Raw genomic sequence first — 16,617 nt, 5'->3', positions numbered from 1 at the left:
ATGTCCCAAATTTGACAATAACTCAACAAATGAAATTTTGTAGTGCAGCTGGTGGAAATAGGTGGTAGAGAGCTGGACCCTTCCAGGATATTTTACACAGCTGCCTAAACTGCCTTGCTTTGTATCTTCAAGAAGGACACCAGTGTGCTTAGGAGATAATCTGGCAGTCCCCAGTCACCAGTGATGGTGCTAATTAGTAGCTACAAGGCAGATCAGATCTTTACACCAGGTTTAGCTCTCTGACAGACTTTCTAGCTGGTTTGCTCAAAGATAATGGCCCCAAGCCAAAAGCCAAGTCCTACACTTCTTAAATGTGGAAACTAAAAACATGCAGCATGCTTTTCATTTACATCCTTACACTTGCTCCTGGTTTTGTTTCATTCAGTTTTACAAAATATATTCCTATCCTACTCTACCATACAGCCTTGATTTTTATATCAATCAGATATTTTATCTGATTTACATAATCACACATGGAGATCTTACTTGCAAGTTATGTTAACACTGTAATTCAAAGTAATTGTGCAATGCAGAGACCCTTCCCCCTCCAGTCTTACTTTTCTTTCATCGGTTGTGTAGTGGCTTGCATACCACAGACTGCGTCTCCTCTCTGCTGTCATTGGAATTGGGCTGCAGGGAATTTCTTTGTCATCCTCCCTGCTGACAGATTTCTCTTCATCAGTTGTCTGCTAAATGACAACAAATAACAGCACTAGCCGTAGCTCTGTAAATACAATCTTAGTAGAGGAACTAACTGAAATTTCCCTCCCAGCTGGTGTTCCCTCTCCAAAGCATGTCTGAAGCACCTTTTAATGACTAATTAACCATTATTAGCCATATTACCCATAACTAGCCACCATTAGTGGCTGATAACTTGGTTTATGGTTGATCACTCTGAGATGACATTTTCAGAAACAATGACAGCTTTTCTATAACTGCTGGTTACATGACACCAGAATTACACAGACCTCCAGGCACTACCTTAGTTTACCATATAATCATACCATAATCATAAACAAATACATAAAATATAAAACCCACAAGGTGCAATGTCTAATTTTCAAGGCAGTGTATTCTATTTCAGCATCTTTGACCACTGTTCCATAATATGTTTGCTGACAAGCCAATAAGATAAGGACTTGACAAATGGAGCACAAGATGGGTGGAGAATTAGCTAAAGTGCCTTTCTCCAAGTAGGGTAAAGGCTCAAATACAAAAAGGTAGATTGCCATGAGTGGAGCTTCTCAGAGACTGGCATTAGGTCTAGTCCTATTCAAAACTACCTAGATGGAATTGCACTCACACAAAATTTGTGAATGATAAAATTTGAGAACTGGGAGGAAGATAAAATAAAATAAAATTTGTGAACGGGCCAGAATAAAGACTCACCATCCAGAGATGGGACACCAAAAACTGCACGAGGTTTAGCAAAGATAAAGTCCCGGAATAAACACAGCTGGAATAAATGCACATAACAGTAAAGGCTGTGGACAGACTGTGTGGGAAGCAGCTCTGTGGAACAGGCTCTGGTGCACAGCAAGCTGAAAAAGAGCCAGCAGTGGACTGCACTCCAGCAGCAAGGAAGGCAGACACGTCCTGGACTGCATCAGCCAGAGTGCTGCCAGCAGATCAAGGGATGTGATTATTCCACTGTGCCTGGCAAGTGTCAGGCCCTACCTGCCACGCAATTCTGGCATCCCCAGTTCAAGAGAGACACAGAAAATCTGGACAAGATCCCACAGAGAATTGTCAAGATTATTAGAGGCTTGGAGAAGCTGAAGGATGCAGGAATCAGGTTTTTTTTTTCCAATTTACAGCAATAAAATTACAGTTTTAGAGAAGACAAGGGTAGTCTTCTCACAGGGAGACATAGTTATAGGAGAGCAGGCTAAGGACATAATTTGTTTCAGGGAAACAACTTCGGAGTATTAAAAAGAAATTAAAAATTATATATATGTAATTTTTTTAATTATTTTTTCCCCTCCACCATGAGAACAATGAACCATGCAAAGATTTGGCCCTGGAAAACCTAATCTGAGGCCCTGCTCTCAGAAGAAGTTGCTTCACATGACCTTCCCAAGTTCCTTCCAACCGGGACTGTCCTATGACTCTGTGATTGTCTCTAATCCACATGGTTTATTTCTCCATCTGAGAGGGCAAGTGTTATCACTACGCTGAGGAGGAGTGTAAACCACAGTGGGTTACAGCTTCTCTTTGATCCCCACAAGAGCCCTTCCTGCACTGCTCCTCCTGAGCAGCAGCTTGCTGGTGGCAGCTGTTCTCATTGCTTAGGCAAAATCCTCTGATGTAATAGAAGAATAAATAAGGGTGCTGGGCAGAGGTCTGCACAGCTACCCATGAGAACAGGACATCCAAACATCCCAGCTCATTTTGAAACTCTCCTCATTCCAATCCTAGCAGCAAGGTCCTATTTTTTACTTGACTTAGATAAGCAATGATTATTAATTTAGTTTCACTTCTCAGAGGAAATGGTAGCACATTTCACATATGATTGTATATTTGTATTTGATAGCAAAAGGGCATTCCTAGCAAAACTGTTAGATGAAATAAACTGTTTCTGTGCTTAAAATACTTACCACTGCCATTTGAAACTTTAATATAAATATGAACCATAAAGAACTGCTTATCAAAGGCATTTAGTTTGGCACAAGGGTGACAAAAACAATACAAAAGACCTAAGACACACACAATCATTTTAGTAAGATATTTTTAGCCTTAGACACAACAGGGAAGGGTGAGAAATCTTGTTTTTCCTTTCTCAGAGGAGGAAGAAAAGTCAGAAAACACAATATTAGCCATACAAGCACAGCTTGTGAGAGTCCTTTGACTTGCCTAATTTTTCAGTTCTTCCTCAGCAACTCCTAAATACCTTTTAATTCAAGTAATTATAAAAATTTTATAAGAGGACTCTACATTCAACTGCTGTAGCTCTGCTGGCTCCTGTACTATTACTTACCACTCCCAGCACAGAGTGAATGGGCTCTATTCATGTATTCAGCACCAGCAGTTACAACTGTGAGCTGAAATCTCCAGAGACAGATTGCTTTTTCTTATTTGCAGAGGTAGAATTTCACAAGACTCAATGTTAGAAGAAGTCAGGATTGAAACAGCAAGCAAAAGAAAAGCAAATCTTCCACTGACTGCCACAGCCACTTTGCATGAGTAAGATCCATTCAGAATCCCATATGGAGAGCATACACTGAAATTTCATGCATGCCATACTCAGGCACTGTGGTGCACACACAAAAAACTGAACCCTGAAACTGGAGATTTGAAGTGGGGGGTGTTTCTGTAAAATTGTTCATCACCTGCAGCACTTAGAGGCAGTCTCAAAAGCATCTGTCTCAAAGACAGTTTTTGCTGCCATCCAGATGGAATTTTATTCACAAGAGGACCACAAGATGTAATTCACACAAGAAAAGAAACCCCATCAGGTCTACATGTTTTACTCTGCTTTTAGCATCTGCTACATCAGTATTATATTTAGCTTATGCAATCTTTTTAGACTGAAAAAGTATTTATTTCTTGTTTTCTTCAAAACAGTTTTTGTCCAAGAATTTCTTTTGAACAAAATTCCTAAGATGAGCCACTTCTTACTGTACAGGACAGCAGTATATAGAGAATAACTTTTTTACACCAAACACCTCATAGCATTTTGTCTTTGCCATTTATTAAACACCAGGTAGGTTAGTAGTGAGATCCAAAACACAGAGTAACTTCAAAATCACTGGGAACTGAAAAGGCAGGTTACTTAGCTCCAAAATGAATCAAATGCACCACAATTACACAAGTTTAAAAACATTTCAATGAAACCTAGAACTATTCTCTATTTAAAAAACTGAGAATGCAGTCTACTGGAGAAAAGCTAGTAAGAGAAATTTTAACTCCTGATCTATGACACCACTAAACAAAACCAAAATGCATATAGACAAAAAAAAACCCCAAACCATAGGGATTTGCAAAATACAGAAAATACAGTAAATTTTGCAAATCTCAGCATCTCTTTCTAATGACAAACATTTGCATCACCAACATCCTGTGCACCAAAAATAAGCATTAATGCATGAATACTCCTTCCTTTACAATGTTCTCTTTTCAAAGCATCCTTTATCTTCGGAGGGAAGCATCGTTTCCCTGGCATTTGAAGTTCCCTTGGGAGTGCCAAGACTTGGTATTGCCTTTCATGTAGCCATGAATTTGACATCAGTGTTTCTTAAATTAATGTCTTTTAATACTTACTCTAGCTCAACTGCCTGAAAAGCATCTCTAATTTCACTTGCTGGCAGTTCTCAGAGACTGGTTTTAGTGTTTTATGGGAATATCTATCTCAGACACCACAAGCAGTCTAAAAAAAAGAACTGCAGGCAAGACCACTATAGTTCCTCTCAAGTCCCGGTAGGAAATTGCAGCATTCACTCTCTCCTAGACAGAAAGACCCACTTCTTTCCACTAAAAAAGCACAGCAACTAACTTAGGTCCAACACCAAACTTTTAGAAGGTGACTGTTGGATGAAAACAACACAGGTACTGGAAATCAATTCCCAGACTTGCTGAGATCACACAGCTCACACTAACTGCATTTCACATGTGGCTACTCCTCTGTGGGTAGTTCTCATGGTTTTACTAAGCAGTTTGTGAGATGTGAAGTTCTAGTTACAGCCCCAGTGCTAAAATCATATTATCTGGAAATCTAATGTTTCATTTAAAAAGAGAAAAGAAAAATCTAACTTCCAGAAGCTGCAGCTGCAGAAAAAATAAAAAGACCCTAAAATACCCAATGCCAGAGGGTACTGGACCACAATGATATGACTTCAGAAGAGACAGTATTAAGATTTCTGGAAAGTTAAGACACAATTTTTTAATAGCTCAAGGTGATGGCTCAGGCATCAGTAATCTTTTGAAGCCAAATTATATATCTGGGGATATGTAACCCCCAAATACCAGATATCTCAATTCAGAGGGAACGTATTTTGATTGCCTTTCTAAATGTTAAATGGTTACATTATCCATTATATAAAGAAATAGCCTTAAAATAAGAAAACCTTCAACATTTTTACTTGCCTCTACAAACTCCACTAATTCACAGCAGAGTCATGAGTATTTTCATTATGGTTTACAGCACTACTAAACCTCAACTCAAAAACTCCCATCAGGCCTCTGAGGATCAGGAAATTAATATAAGTAATGCCTAGGATCATCCTTTTTATACTTTCAGTTTCTAAGCTTTTAAGATACCTCTGGGTTCCCATATACCCATTTTCCTCTGAAATTGGAAGAAGTAAAGGTTTACTTTTTTTTCTCCTTGTTCTCTTGTTCTTAAATGAAACCTGGGATTTTCACTCAGGCACACAGGAGGAAAGGTTTTAAGAAAATTTTTCTATGTCTTTGATAAAATTACAAATATGTGCTTTGTGTTACTGTATCCTGTGCCAAAATCCTAGCTCTGTTCTGGCAGACAAGCCTTAGGTGCTGGCATTTCACTTGATAGCACCTAAACTTGAATCACAGACTCAGAATCATTTAGGTTGGAAAAGGCCTTTAAGATCATTGAGTCAATCAAGTCCACCCACTACAGCATATCAATACCTGCTTTCCAAATCAAAGCATTAATGCTCTGCCATTGCATTCCTTGCTTAATTGTCCTGATGATTTTAAGAATAATATCCCCGGTTAGATCAGACTCTTGGAGAAACTGAGTGAAAACACAAAATTCAAAGAACCCCCTTACACTTGCTGTCTATTTCCCTTAATTTTCCTAAAGTTTTGCACCTCTGTTAGTGAGCATTTGCCCTGAGCAGTCTCCCAGTCATCAGTCATGGGAAGAGAGGAGGAAGTTACCCTTTCAATGGGCTCCTGCAGCCAGAGACGGATGAGAGTCGCGAGGGTGTAGTACATCACCAGCAGTAAGATTGGGTTGGCGTGGTGATACCAATGTAACTCTTGGTTTTTGATAATCATCCAAGTGCTTGAGCAGTTTGTCTGAGTAAGAGAAGTGACACCAAACAACCTGTGAATATAAAAAAACAAAGCAGCCACATTAGATAATAAAAACCAGCTCTTAAAAATGTTTAAAAATATTTCAGAGGGCAACTTTTGCTTATGCTTAATACCAATCACTCTGTTCAAAAATAGCACCTGCCACCACATCTAAAATGCAGTATTTTCATTCCACATATTTAGTCAAAAGGAGTGGATTATTGCAATTGCTTTTCAACATGAAAAATGGGAGTATAATAACATTACATCTACTATGCCCAGTGAGAAAACTTGCAATGATCTGCTCCCCATAGATCCAGAACTACAAAAAGTGGGAAAAGAAAATCTGGCTGTAAGTCCATTTGGCATATCACAGCAACATGACATTTCAGAGAGATTTAGTAAACTGACGTGTAACACCATTTCAGTCATCCTGCCAGGACACAGGTGTAAAGTATATCTTCTTGGCACACTGAACAGTTTACTGGTCTTTTCTTTTAAAAACCTAATACTATTAATAAATTGTTATCTAGTAATGCCAATGTTTAGAAACATACAGGGCTCTACTGAACTCATAGCTTTTGTGAATAAAAAATGAAAATATTCAGAAAGGTTATTGTTTCAGATAATCAAATAACTGAGGGAAGAAAAATAAAAATTAATCAGAAGTATTATCAATGACATGAGATATTTGATGTTTCTGGAAAAACTGGGATTACACAATATTGAAAAAAAACCCACTTAGTATTAAAAAAAATTCCCAACATTTTCAATTTAATACAAGATGTTAGATGCCTAGTAGATGTGTTAAATACTGAAAAAAAAATAATAGGAAACAATAATTAATCTGTCTATTTCATTATAAAATAGCTCACAGAGTTCCAAAGTTAGGGCATGAGCTACCAGTAGCATGTGTCAGTATTCATTAAAACATTTTGTCTATTGACAAAAGCTTTTTCTACCATAATGTCAGTGAGAGTTTTCATTTTTTTTACCAAAACAAGGTCTAAGAGACAATTAAGAAGATCTTCTTATTGGTAGAACAATAAATCCCAAACTATTGTTCCTCTGAAAGGATAAACCAAACACAATAATAAAAAAACCAAACCCAAACCCAAAACATGGAGGATTTTCTGCAGGGGGATTTAATTTTTAAGACTGTCTAAAGCTTGGTTCTTCCTTAGGCTAGTGAGAGCCATCAACAAAAGCTGAATTAATACAAAGAGTGAGTACAATATTCAACAGAGGTGTGCTGCTTGAAATCTGCCTTTGGATGCTGCAAAGTGTAAATATTATACCTGTTCTTAACTGGGGATTTGCTGCATGGGCATAATGACATTAATTCACAGAAGGAGAGCTCCATAGCATTTTATTAACCAATCTATCAGCACTCACTTCTCATTCTGATTGTCAACAGAGGCCAAAGGTATAAATTTTAAGACCTTTCAGAGCTGTTCGGTGGATATGAGGTTGGGAAAAAAAAACATTTAAAAAATCCTACGTACAAAGTAAATTGCTGTAATTTAAAGGAGCTGAATGAGCTGTGTTTGGAGCTGACTCAGACTCAAACTTCCATAGCATCCAAGAACATTTGGAGCTGATGTTACAGTTTGGCTCCATCTGGGTGAAATTCATGCTGGATTGTATTCTGTTCATATTTCTATCAACAAATAGGATCATCTTGTTTGTCTGCTTTCCTCTCTCCTACTGACTTGTCATTTTTGCTCATCGATGATCAGGGTTGTTGAGTTCCTATTGCTGAGCTCCTGTTAGTTTCATCTTTTACCTCTGTTTCACAACACAGTTCTCCATCTTTGGTTTGTTTTAAGCTTTTCTATGCAAGCACAGTATGATTCACCCTATTTCTGTCTCATAAGCATCAGAATCAGAGTGAAATCCAATTCTTACTGAAATGCAAAGTCTTTCCATTGACAGTTAGTGATGAGTATTTCCTAGAGAAATGAGGGAAAGTTTCTTAAGGTCCTCAGAACCTTCTGCCAAGCAGATGTGACCTTCATATCACATATTCCATTCCTGTAGTATGTTTTATAATATACTATAGCTAGAAAGCCAGATCAACTGTTTTACTTTTATCTCCACTGAAAAGAAAACATTCCACATAATCCTAATGGCTAGGAAATTTTATTATGTTTCAGTTATATTCTCATTCTCTTAGCTTCGTTTGCTGGCTCCAAATTATTCGTACATTATAATATTGGACTTAATTCTGCTCCCTTCTGGCCCTGCATTCAGCGAATATTAATAAGTTACAGCACATCTTTTCCCTCTAAGTTGCCACATGGCCAGAAATGTAGTTTAATGTCTTTAACTTCAATTTATTCAATGTATTTTGCTTTGTCTCATAAAGCATGGATGTAGAGGAACTGCTCCTCATTTCTGATTTCTACTTGGGCTTTGAGACTTCTTAGTCACAATGTACTCAACACAACTTTCTCTGTTTATCACGTTCAAAATTCACTGTTGTCTCGGGAATGTTCGTTCTGTCTGTTCTGGCCTCCAGTAACGCTACAAGTTGCTACTCACTCAATATTTATACTTTATCATTCTCCTCAATGAGGATTGCTGGTGCAGAAAATTTTTCAGAGGGATAGAGTCATCTTCCCTTACACAAAGCTCCTAGGGATGGCTGCCATAAAATGTATAAGCAATATAAATTAGGGCATTGTTCAGCTCTGCATACTTCACTCTGCAAAGATCTCTTTACATTCAGTATTGATCCCAACCAGCTGTGTTTGAGTCCAACTCTGATCTTGCTGTGACTTCATCTTACCCAACATACATGTTTGCCATCAGTAAGGTCAGAATGAGTCCTACGTGGGAGAAACCCACTACCAAACAAGTCAAGTAATGTGTGCCTGGATACAGAGTATAAACAAAACAAATAATGAAAGACTTTGAAAATGAAAATTAATGAAAATTAATGGATATATTTGGGTTTCCAAAAGACTGCATGCAATGTCACATAAAATGGAGGTTTGCAAGATGTGAATAGATCAGTATTTCTACTCTTGCGAGGAACTAAAGCTGGGTTTTTCAAAGTCCTCACTGGTATTCTGAAAAATGCATAGCAGAAATAATTTGGAAAAAGTTACAGAAATTATAAAAGGTCAAGAGTAACTTTAATGTCTGACTGAGAAATTCTCTGAGATAACACAGTGAAAAAGAGTTCTTAAAATAAAGATGGCATCTTTTTGTCCAGTTAGTATTCTATAAGCTTGTTTTCTTGGAAAATATTCCTGTTGAATCTGTAAATCATCCTTCTAGCAGATGCATCTTCATCTTTCATGACTTCCTGACAAAGCTGTAAACTGTGATCATACAAAATTCCCACTTTCTATATTAGTCTAACATTAAAATTCAGAAGACAAATTTCAATTTCACTTGAAAACAGAAAAAAAAACTTCCTGCTGCACCCACAGTACGCTCCCCTAAGGAACTGTCAAAGTTACTAAAACTGTACATTGCTAAAACTTCTATTACATGCAATTACTTCATTATTTCATTAATATACTATGAGAAATGGCATAATTACTCACGGTACTACATATGAACATAAAATAGCTAAGTAAACAAAAATATGTCTCATATACAGAATTACCAAAGCAGTCATTACATATCTGTTAGATCTGTGAATTTTACATTCACTAAAATTATTTGGAATTATTATTATTTTTTAAAACATATTTATAAGTTCAGATCCTGCTTGTGCTCGTGTTTTAGGAGTTGACTTCAGGCAAGTATTTGCCTTGTAACTTTCAAGGCCAGGAAAGGAAGCAATAATTCTGACTTCCTGCACAATATAGGACACCCAATAATTCTTCTATTGAAAAACGATCTTGTGGTGCAATAGGAGTTTATAGTCTAGAATGGCATCCAATCTTGACTTCAATTGATAGAAAATCTTCTACTGTCTCTTATTCTTTTTCATGAGTTTTAGCTTCTGTAATAGTTCTGTCTAGATGAGATTTCCAGTTGCTGCATCTTCCTACAACTCTTTGTACTCATGCACACAGTACTTTTCACAACACAACAGAGAGGGGGCAATTTTTCCATATAATTTATGAGTTTGCATGAAGATTGAAGAAAATGTCTGCATCAGCTTGAAGAAAATGTCTGCATCAAACCATTCTAGGAGCTGCATTTTCTGATTTAGCATTTAATATTATAGGATGCTTTTTTTCTATTTTTTCTTTTTTTTAGGCCAGTACCTATTGCATGGTTATTCCCAGCAATGGCACCAGAACATTTTAGTGTGCTGGGTGGATTTGAGCAATCCATCTTTGTAGAACTTCTGAATTTGCGTTGGATTTTAGGAACTGTCTGAATCTTTATTTCATCTGGATATCTTCTGTTGCATATTTATTTCACTCTCCTCACATGAAAGGAGATGAGAATGGTGTCTGCAAGTCTGGGGTAGGAGAATGAAATATCGAGACTGACATTTTAATAGCTGAGCCCTAAAACTGAGATGCTAAAAGTGACCAAATGAGAGAAGAAAAGGGAAGAAGAGTATAGTAAGCAAAGAAGAGGAGAATAAGGGCGGGGAGAATAAGGGAAGAAAGAGAGCAACAAATTCCATAAAACCAGGCAAAAAATAGTATATTTGGAGAAGATGGTGGTGGTTGTGGTAGAAATATTATTTTTCAGGGGCAAAAAGGACTGAAATACAGGGAGAAAAGTCAAAATTTCATATTTCACACTACAAGCCCTGAATACTGAGTTTCATGAAGAAGAGTATTTGAAATACTGAAAGGGCTGCATCCCAAACTCTAAACACTGCTTGAAGAGTGAACCTCTTATCAAACATTGACTTAAAAGAGGTGCATACTGTTGTCCAGTTTGAAAATGTTCTGTGGGTAAGACAGAGAACGGAATGGAAAGAACTGGAAAATAAATTAGCATAGAGAAAACATAATTCCTACATAATCCTCCTAAAATACAGGAGTTCCCTTTTCATACACAAGCCATCCTGTTGAGTTTTCCATACTTGGATGAGAGAGCTACACAGAAGTTAAGATCCATAATCTCATATCCATAATGCCTCTTCCAAGAGAATGCTACAAGCCACTCCACTCCTCCTCTTTGGGCTATGTGCCCAAAGCAACACATGCTGTTGGAAAACACTCAGCCAGCTCTGTGGTACCTTCAGACCCACCCTGGCCTTCCAGAAGGTCATTACTCCCCAGGCTATTGGCTGGGAATTCAGACCATACTGGGGCTACTGCTCCAGGGTACACTGAACTGACACCACATTTTTACAGAAATAGCAGAACATTGGGAGGAAAGAGGTGGAAAAGTTGGCTGAAATGCATTAGGCATCCCAAAGAATTAGGGTTAAAGAGAGCAGAAGGCATTTGGTTTCACGTGGCTTTTTAACGGAAAAAAAAAAAAAAGAATGAATGGAAAAGTTGGCATTTGTGTTTCCAAATCATGTTAGAAAATTCCACAGAGAAGGAGTCGATCCTTCATGCCTCCTCTTCAGCTCAGCAGGACAACTGTGCAGGGAGATACAAACCTCAGTTCACAGCTGGACTAAAGTCATTAAATGTATCCATATTGGAGTGATACAAGTTTCAAAGAGCATTGCAAGTATTTTTAGCTCTTAAAAGCCCTAGACCCTGCTTTGGTTCAGACTTGGATAATTCAGAACTGGCTTGGTGGAACTGTGCCATATTAATGACCATACAAAAAGTTGACTTTTTGGATAGAGGAGCATTATGATAAATTTCAGCTTAACAGTTCAAAACATTTTTTTGAATTATCTGTAAATGTACACTAAGACTGGGATTGTTTTTCTTCAGCATGTTGCTATCCCAACACTATAATACAGGAATACAAATAGTGAATGTAGACTTGGTAGGTAAGTAGATCGTTCTAACTTTTGTTTTAATGTCATCACATTTCTATAGCTCTTTAGCAGATGTCTTATGTCTTTTTTCTTTCTATGAAGTTTTGGTTTTTGGTTTCCATAGCTTCTATTGGATCAAAGCTTTTCTGGCAATGACAAAACCAGCCCTTGTGTATCTCCCACCCTCTTCTGAACATCAGTGACTTTTCTTTTAAAGGAAAACTAATTTCAAATGTACATCTATTGCATAAGAAACCTCATGAAAAAGTGACTAGTTTAAAACTTGTGTGCTAATATCATCCATATAATGAGGGCAGAGAGAAATTATGAGCCATTAATCAGGAAGCTGCAGAGAAAAGATATCTTTAAGGGTGGCGAGTTACATAAAAGCTTGCAAAACCTGTAAATACAACACAAATCTTAATTCAAGGAGAAAAAAAGGACCATATGAGCAGCTACAATAGAATAATTTTGCTTTCAAGTTTATTAACAACTTTAAACTAAGATGATAAATAGTATCTACCCTATAAACTCTTTTTTGTTTTGAAGTAACCAGATAATCAAATTTTCTCTAAGACTATGTGACTGGAAGCTGTTAAGAAATGGGCATCTATTAAAAATGACCAAATTTCAGAAATCAAAATACTTCACATATCTGAAATAAAACAGCTTCCCTAAGGGGAATTTAAGTCTGAACATGAAGACTTGTGAGCTCTATATCACATTTCCTCCAATAATTTAGCTTTGCACTGACTCCCTATCACAAAAAGCTGTCATTGCTTTAGAAGCAATAATTAAAGCAAGGGATTAATAGACCCACACCTATTATTAGTGATAACCACTGTTATCACTAATAATAGATATGGGTCTATTAATCCCTTGTTTACTGAGACAAAACCCATCTTCAAATTCCTTAAATGAAAAAGACTTATCCTATCAATGGGTTTCCTCTCTGCATCCCCAAATCTTTTCATTATCCATGACACAGCTCAACTTCGCTCTGAGTTTCTAGTGAGCATCAGTATTGACCTTGCTCCTTTCAGCACATCAGCGAGCTAGAAAAGCAACATGTTCCTGTAGCCTTTGGGGGCCTCTGCTGGGACTTCCAGAGGCTCTCATCTGATGAAGAAATGTACTGAAGCAGCGATTCCAGTAGCTTTTCATTCCAATCAGACATCTGAGCATCTGGCACAGGGAGGACTGCCAGAGAGGATAGCAAGAAGGTGGTGAAGTGGGAATAAACATGCAGGAGAAATTGCTTTAGGACTCCTGCCTGATAACTTAGCTAGAGTGACTCCATCAACATGATGGGCCAGCATTGTCACTGCTTTGATAGCAGCAGCCTGGCTCATGTTTAGGTTAGGCAAACAGAGCTTGTTCTCAAATAAAATTAGGCAAATAGTTGGTTTTTCCTGTAACTAAAATAAAAATATTTTAAATGCAGCAAGGTTTTGAGGTTTTGGGGCTTTTTTTCCAAATAGTTTCAGCTACAAACCAGAGGCAACTCAAGGTTTGTAGCTGAAGGATGGAGGCTGCAGGAGTGAGGCAGCCTTGCTGGGATGAGAGGATGAGAGAGAACAGTCACCCCAGCAGAGAAGGCTGGTTGGCACCAGTGATTTGCCAGTTACTCATCCTCCTCATGTACACACATATTCCCTGTGATCATAAAGGCACATGAAAAGCAACTAATACTGAACAGCACCACCTGAGTATGAACAACACCCAAGCTGCGTGGAAAAAATTGAAAATATTTAAGGTTCAGTTGGACCTTCTAGTCAGAGGTGAAAGTAATGAGAAAACAGGCCCAGGCTTCTAAGGAGTCATGTGGAAAGCAGGGGAAAGCAAAAGGCATGTTCAGAAAGATCCATGGACACAAAGGCTTCCCCCTGTGAGAGGGTGAACTTGGACACTAGGGCACAGAAGAGAAGGCACAGCTCAAAAATGGCACAGCTTAACAACGACATGGTTAACAAAGGATTTCTATGCAAATTAGTGACTGAGGCTATTGGTTTTTCAAAGTGAGTTAGCTGAGCTGCTGAAAGGAAAGGAGCCAACAGCCCCACCTCAGAAAGTCTCTCACAGGCAGAAGGGGGAGAGTCTGCTCCTAAAACTCAACCAGTAGTGCAGACCACGGATAGCCTTGCTGTCCTAAGCTCAGGTGCTGGGTGAAGGACAGAACTCAGGTAAAACTTCAGCAGAAGTCACTTAGGAGAAGGAGGGAGTGCTCAGATAACCCCAGTGAGCATCAGCATTCAGCGGGGTGGTGCTGACCAGAGCATGCAAGTGACCTGGTACAACAACGAACCATGCAACTGCCTAAGAGCTTTACTGCTACCCCTTAGAGTGACATGTACAGAAGAACAGAAATTGTTTTAAAGTGTAGCTTCATGCTATTTTTTGCATAGAATTTTGAGGCAACTTGGTCTGTGATCTAGGATTCAGACTGCAGCCAAGGGCTTTGTGCTTTATTCCAAGTTCTGGCTATCTTGGGAGGGTTATGTGATTCATCTAACTTCTCTGTTAGGGAATTTTTCCACCTCTGAAAAAGGAGTGAGGATACTTTTCAGTCACATTGGGGCAGCCTGCTAGGTTCAGTGATGCATGCAGAGGATAAAGAGATTTTCCACTTACTCAGCCGGCAGTGAAACAGGTTGAAAAAAACCACAAGAGTGATGGATACCTTCATCAAGAGGTTCTGCAGTAGAAAGTATGAGCAAAGAAAATATTCCTGTTTAGCAGCAAGTGCACTAAGGCAGAAATAAAAGCTATGATTCCCATTTGGCTTTAAAAAGAAAGTAAAATAGCAGGATATGGAAAAGAAGATAATGGGATAATGAACAATAATGCCCAGGAAATGTTTGGAAATTACCCAGATTCAAAACGAAAGTGGTATAACAGCTGATTTTAAATTGGTTATAAATTGAACATGATTGGCTCAGCTTTTATCAGCAAGTTCCAAACTTCAGCTAAATGAGCATAAACAAGAGATTAAGCACTTCCACTCTGTGAGTGTTTAGAGAAACTGGTGAAGACTGCCCCTGCATGGACAAGGACTAACTCCCCAGTGTGTGCTTGACTGAGGTTACTCAGGACTGCCTTTTTTACCTCCAAGGAATGTGGGATGATTCGTTTGTCAGTGTTGGTACATTGAGCTGAAAACACAGAGTGTTCAATATTTTTCATCACAATTTCTGGTGATGCCAGAGTACAAAGATCATTGTTCTTGAGCAGACCTCAAGAAAACAAGTTTGTAAATCCAAGAGAAATTTGCTAATTACAATCCACATCTCCTAAAACCACAGAATAATAGGAATACAAACCTGGTAGGAGGAGAGGGGTTTTGTCTCTTTTCTGTCCTTGTTTTCAGGCACTTGAACAATGATCATAGAATGGAGATCCGTGTTTTCCAGAAAATACGAAGAGAAAATTAAGGGGTCACTTCTTGCAGTCACCCTTTTCCTGTCCACCCAGGATAGGCTGTGAGGGGCAGGGAGTCTATTCAAGTGTCAGTGCTGGGATTGGCCTCTTGCAAGCCCATGGTGCGTATGGGGGAGTGGAGTGATCTGTATTGCCCTACCCAGGAGCAGAGTTCTGCTGGCAGGGAGGTGTGCTGCTCACATAAGAGTCAAAGCTACCTGAGAGTGTGCAAAAGTGGGATGGCTATGTTGTCAGGCCAACTGCATGCCCCATTCAGGTGAATGAGAATCAGCAGGCAAGTTTATCACAGAATATCAGCAATTCTAAGATCTTCATCACTTCACTCTGTCCCTCCGACCTCAGTAGTTCAATGCATGCAAGGAAGAGGAGCCTCTGTGCAACACACAGCTATCTGGATGCAGGAAACATTAAGGAAGAGGCAGTCCTCCAACATTATGTCACACGACAATGGCTGATTTTTATGTTTGCAGCTTACACTCAATTTCCAGATGCAGTGTGGTCGTTGTTGGGAGTGTTAAGACTCCCCACTTCCCACTAATAGAAACCTTCCATGACCAGGGCCAGCTAGGGGGTCTCACCAGTGGCAGGCTCACCACTGTAGCAGAACACAACTGGGAAACCAGTCTGTTCCACATGCAGAAAACCATTGTTTTGAAAAGGTCTTAGCACATGTCTCAGTTTACACCTCTTTCAAGCCCAGTGGAAGACAGAGAGGTGTAAATCACCTGGGGTGCAATGTCAGTAACATAAATTAAGTTGTGCCTGCTTATTCCAAGGCTAGATTTGGCACTTGATACAGCAGAGTGGTGATGGTGAGTGCTGACAGCTCTGCCATGGGGATGGGAAGGACTGCTCTCCAGGCAAATTGCTACTTACTATTTCTTCTCTTGCCTTTTCCTCATCCAACCTTTCGTGACAAAGGAAGCCCAGATAAGGCCACCTCATAGTTTAGAAAGAGATGATAATAGCAAGAATGATTATTGTCTTTTGTCAACAGGAGAGCGAACTTGCATTTCTAAGCTGTTAACAGAATCATTCACTTCCTTTCCAAAATATATTCTTTCCAAAATATATTTTAACAAATACAAAGAAGCTGAAGTTCTGAGAAAGCTAAAACATTCCAGGTAGAATTAAACCCTAAAATGTGGTACATTATAGAGCTAGTATGAAACTCAGCGGCAAATTTCTGTAAGAATAAGGTCAAATACCTAACGTCTCTTCCTCTGAGACAAATTGTGGCTCTCTAATCAAATCTGGTCATGGTAATCAACATAGTGGCTGGCCTGGTATGTTTTGGAGCATGTTCTGCAACT

General features: G+C 38.7%; 1 protein-coding gene across 1 annotated transcript in view; it reads right to left on the bottom strand.

Moving 5' to 3' along the window:
* Window positions 1-16,617, bottom strand: part of PIEZO2 (piezo type mechanosensitive ion channel component 2) — a 286,729-nt gene that overhangs the window by 93,520 nt on the left and 176,592 nt on the right. The window contains exons 8-9 of the mRNA XM_071456986.1: window positions 5,860-6,028; window positions 558-689 (exon numbers count right to left, since the gene is read on the bottom strand). Coding sequence (XP_071313087.1) covers window positions 558-689; window positions 5,860-6,028 — 301 coding nt within the window. The remainder of the gene's footprint in view (window positions 1-557; window positions 690-5,859; window positions 6,029-16,617) is intronic.

This window comes from Agelaius tricolor, unplaced genomic scaffold (assembly GCF_023055355.1).
Source record: "Agelaius tricolor isolate 1412-34295 unplaced genomic scaffold, bAgeTri1.0.p SCAF_2, whole genome shotgun sequence".
Lineage (NCBI taxonomy): Eukaryota > Metazoa > Chordata > Aves > Passeriformes > Icteridae > Agelaius > Agelaius tricolor.
The sequence above is the reverse complement of the archived record's forward strand: the minus strand, read 5'-3'. Positions and strand labels throughout refer to the sequence as shown.